The sequence below is a fragment of a genome, unplaced genomic scaffold, assembly GCF_019419815.1.
Source record: "Pyrus x bretschneideri cultivar Hongxiangsu unplaced genomic scaffold, Pyrus_bretschneideri_v1 Contig38, whole genome shotgun sequence".
In the NCBI taxonomy this organism is placed as follows: domain Eukaryota; kingdom Viridiplantae; phylum Streptophyta; class Magnoliopsida; order Rosales; family Rosaceae; genus Pyrus; species Pyrus x bretschneideri.
In genome coordinates this window covers 4,552,069-4,555,499 of record NW_025999701.1, presented here as the reverse complement: position 1 = coordinate 4,555,499, position 3,431 = coordinate 4,552,069, and the positions used below count along the sequence as shown (strand labels likewise).

The 3,431-nt window shown below is 39.5% G+C and overlaps 1 protein-coding gene across 1 annotated transcript; it reads left to right on the top strand.

Moving 5' to 3' along the window:
• Positions 1–840: 840 nt before the first annotated feature.
• On the top strand, positions 841–2,606 carry LOC103948092 (F-box/kelch-repeat protein At3g06240-like). Its single transcript, XM_048564189.1, has 2 exons — positions 841–1,778; positions 2,543–2,606. The coding sequence occupies exons 1-2, from the start codon at positions 841–843 to the stop codon at positions 2,604–2,606; spliced, it is 1,002 nt and encodes a 333-aa protein (XP_048420146.1).
• Positions 2,607–3,431: the final 825 nt, after the last annotated feature.

Below are 3,431 nucleotides of genomic sequence, written 5' to 3'. Positions count from 1 at the left end.
GGAAATTTTTAATTTTTAAGTTATTAACCTTTTAACACACATAACTCACCATTTATATAAAGACATGTGGTGTACCATCTCGTGTGACGGTCACACTGAAAAATCTCTCGAGATCGAGAGTGTGTATAACCCTACTTAAAATTGTTTTGAGTGAAATTACGGTTTTGTCCTCCAATTAAATTTAATTACAAATAGACCCTCGGGTCTCGTTTCATAATTCGATTTCGAGGCAAAACTTACATACGAAAATAAAGTTTATGAACCTTAAGAAAGTGCAAGGATATAATTCTTGAGTTGAGTCTAGATAAATTAATTTAGTCACCCACTCGAGGGTAAAATAGTCATTTCCCATGTCACGAGAATAAATTATACTATTTTAAGGTATGGGTTGTAACGGTGTACCATATTACTAAATTTATTTCAATATTGATTATATGCATCATTTAATACGCAAATGTGGTCCGAAATGTACTCTTCTAGCATTACTCTTCTTTTAAAACCAGCAAATAAATTTTACAGCCCACTTCAATTTCATTACTTGTGCCCAAATGTTTGACCAGAACTATGACAGTTTCTTGTCTTCTTTCAGTTGGTTTGTTCTTATAGTTGGTTTGCCTTGAGACAACGTCTACTTTGCTTTGTAGTGCCGGCCTTCCATTAATATTTAATTAGCTATTTCATCTGTATCTTACGGCCAAATCCCTTGTTCTCCTTTATATATTGCTCTTGTTCTCATCTTCACTTCATCTTCATATTCTTATTTTCAAAGAAAGAATTCCGAAGTTAGTAACTCACCAAAAAACCATCTTTTGTAGCTCAAAGAAAACCGCGGAGCGAATGATGAAGGAAGAGAACCCTAACCTTCCATGGGAGATGATACGCGAGATTTTTTCATGGCTGCCAACAAAATCATTAGGCCGATTCAGGTGTGTATCTAAGCCATGTCGTTCCTTCATCTCCGATCCCAACTTTGCTAAAATCCAGCTTAACAGAACAATTGACAATAAGCACATTTTGTTCCAAAGACGGAGACTTGTATTTACTAATGAAAAACGTCATTCCATTTACTCTTGTAACCTTGATGAACTTCTCAATCAAGACAGTCGATTTCTGGATGATGGAGAAAGTATTACTGAGAATATCGGTAAAAGTGTTGTGGTTAGTAATCTGGACTATGTTCATCCTGAACAGTCCAGTCCTGATGGGTTGCCGTTGCCGAATTTCTGGGTCTTGATTTCTTACTGCAATGGGTTAGTGTTGTTCAAGTTAAATGGACAAGAGTTATATCTGGTCAACCCAGCAATAAGGGAATATAAGAAACTGCCCAAGCCACCATCTTTTAACACACTAAGTCTTTTCGGGTTCGGTTTTGATCATGCCAGTGATGATTACAAAGTGGTAAATGGGTGGTCCGTGAAAGATGAGATCGAGTTTGCTGTCTATTCATTGAAAACCGGTTTTTGGCGAGTGATTGAAAGGCGGTTTCCCTACAAAGCTATGTTCTGTTTTATTGGCTTCATGCTGAATGGAGGCGTGCATTGGTTGGTGAAGATAGCCCAAGGTGACTCGTGGGTGATTATATCTTTCCTTTTAGCAGAGGAGGAGGTTCGAGAAATTCCAGTACCATTTACTTCTTATAAGCCACTACACTATAAACTGGGTGTCTTCGGGGAATTTCTGTGCATAGCAGATTGGGTTTCTTCTCATGTAGATGAACAATATACTGACTTTTGGGTTATGAAGGAATATGGAGTCAGGGAGTCTTGGACTGAAAAAAGGTTCTCTTGTTTCATCCCATTCTCGTTAGTGTTGGAAATTCAAATCAAAACAAGTTGCTATTGTTGAAAATCAATATCAAAGTTAGGCATTGAAAGTTAGGCAATGTTAGGTATGGTTGAATAAAAATTATTAGGTGCAATTAATGTGTTTTGTGTGGTAATAAATAATCTTAGTTTAATCATTTGGTTTGCTATAAATACCCAAGTTCTCAAGCATTGTAAATCATCCCATCAAAATCCCATTTCTCATTCTCATTTTAAGCTTGTAAGCTATAGAGTTTGTAAACTCTCTTTTCATATATCAAAGTCCAAGTGTTTTATCAAAGCTTGTTGCTTCCCTCCTTTCTCTATTTCTTTGTCCAATTTTATTTGAGAGTGCAAAGTGAAAGAGGTGTGATAGAGTTTGTAAACTTATCACCCACATATTTTGGTATTGAGTTAGTAAACTGTCAAATACCAACAATTGGTATCAGAGCCAGAATACCATTCTGGCAGGTGCAGCAGTTATGGCGTCCAACTTAGTGCAACTCCAAGTTCCCACATTGAAGAAAGAAAATTATGAAAGATGGTGCATCCAATTCAAAGCATTGTTTGGATCACAGGAGCTATGGGAAGTTGTCAGTAGTGGGTATGTTGTACCCACTGCCGAGCAAGAAGCCGTATCTACTGCGGATCAAAGGAACACTCTCAAGGACTTACGAAAGAAGGACCAAAAGGCGCTGTATCTTCTATACCAGGGTTTGGAAGATTCAACGTTCGAGAAGGTTGCAGAAGCAACAACGAGCAAACAAGTATGGGATACACTCAGTACAATCTACAAAGGAGTAGATCGAGTCAAGAAAGTGAGGTTACAATCACTTCGAGCAGATTTTGAAACTGCTCATATGAATGAAGGGGAGAGCATCTCCGACTATCACTCAAGGCTCATTGTGATAGTAAATCAGATGAGGAGAAATGGCGAGAGACTCGATGAAGTACGAGTTGTGGAGAAGATACTCCGGTCACTCACATCTAAGTTTGAGCATGTGGTGACTGCCATTGAGGAATCCAAGGATTTGGAGGTGATGAGCGCAGAAGAGCTACTAGGATCCCTCCTAGTTCACGAGCAACGCATTCAGAAGAATGCAAGCCCCACAACGCTAGAGCAAGCTTTGGAGTCAAAGTTGAATATTGACAAACCAAATAAAGGTCGTGGGCAGTGGAACTCACGTCGTGGGAGCCCATCCAACCGTAGCCGAGGACGAGCCCGAGGAAGAGGTCGAGGCTATGCACAAAATCAAGGTCAGTCTCAGGAGTGGAGATCTACTCGAGGAAAGGCGCATATCCAGTGTCACAACTGTAAGCAATATGGACATTATGCCAATGAATGTTCACATAAAAATGGTGAGCATGTCAACATGGCAGAATCAAGTGGAAATACCGATGAAGAACTTACAGTCTTACTAGCACACCATGATTCCAGTAGCCAACAAGATGTTTGGTATTTGGACTCTGGTGCAAGCAATCACATGTGTGGAAAGAAGGAGTTTTTTGCCGAACTCAAAGAAGGGGCCTATGGATCTGTAAGCCTTGGTGACTCCTCAAAGTTGCCAGTTGAAGGCAAAGGGAAGATCAAGATCATCCAGAAGGATGGAAGAGAAGAATACATCTCCG

What these genes read in the sequence shown, in the direction of transcription:
- LOC103948092 (XM_048564189.1), top strand. Translation starts at nt 841, where the DNA reads ATGAAGGAAGAGAACCCTAACCTTCCATGGGAGATGATACGCGAGATT. An exon ending in GAGTCTTGGACTGAAAAAAG is followed by an intron (nt 1,779 to 2,542) that starts GTTCTCTTGTTT and finishes ACGTTCGAGAAG; the next exon opens with GTTGCAGAAGCAACAACGAG.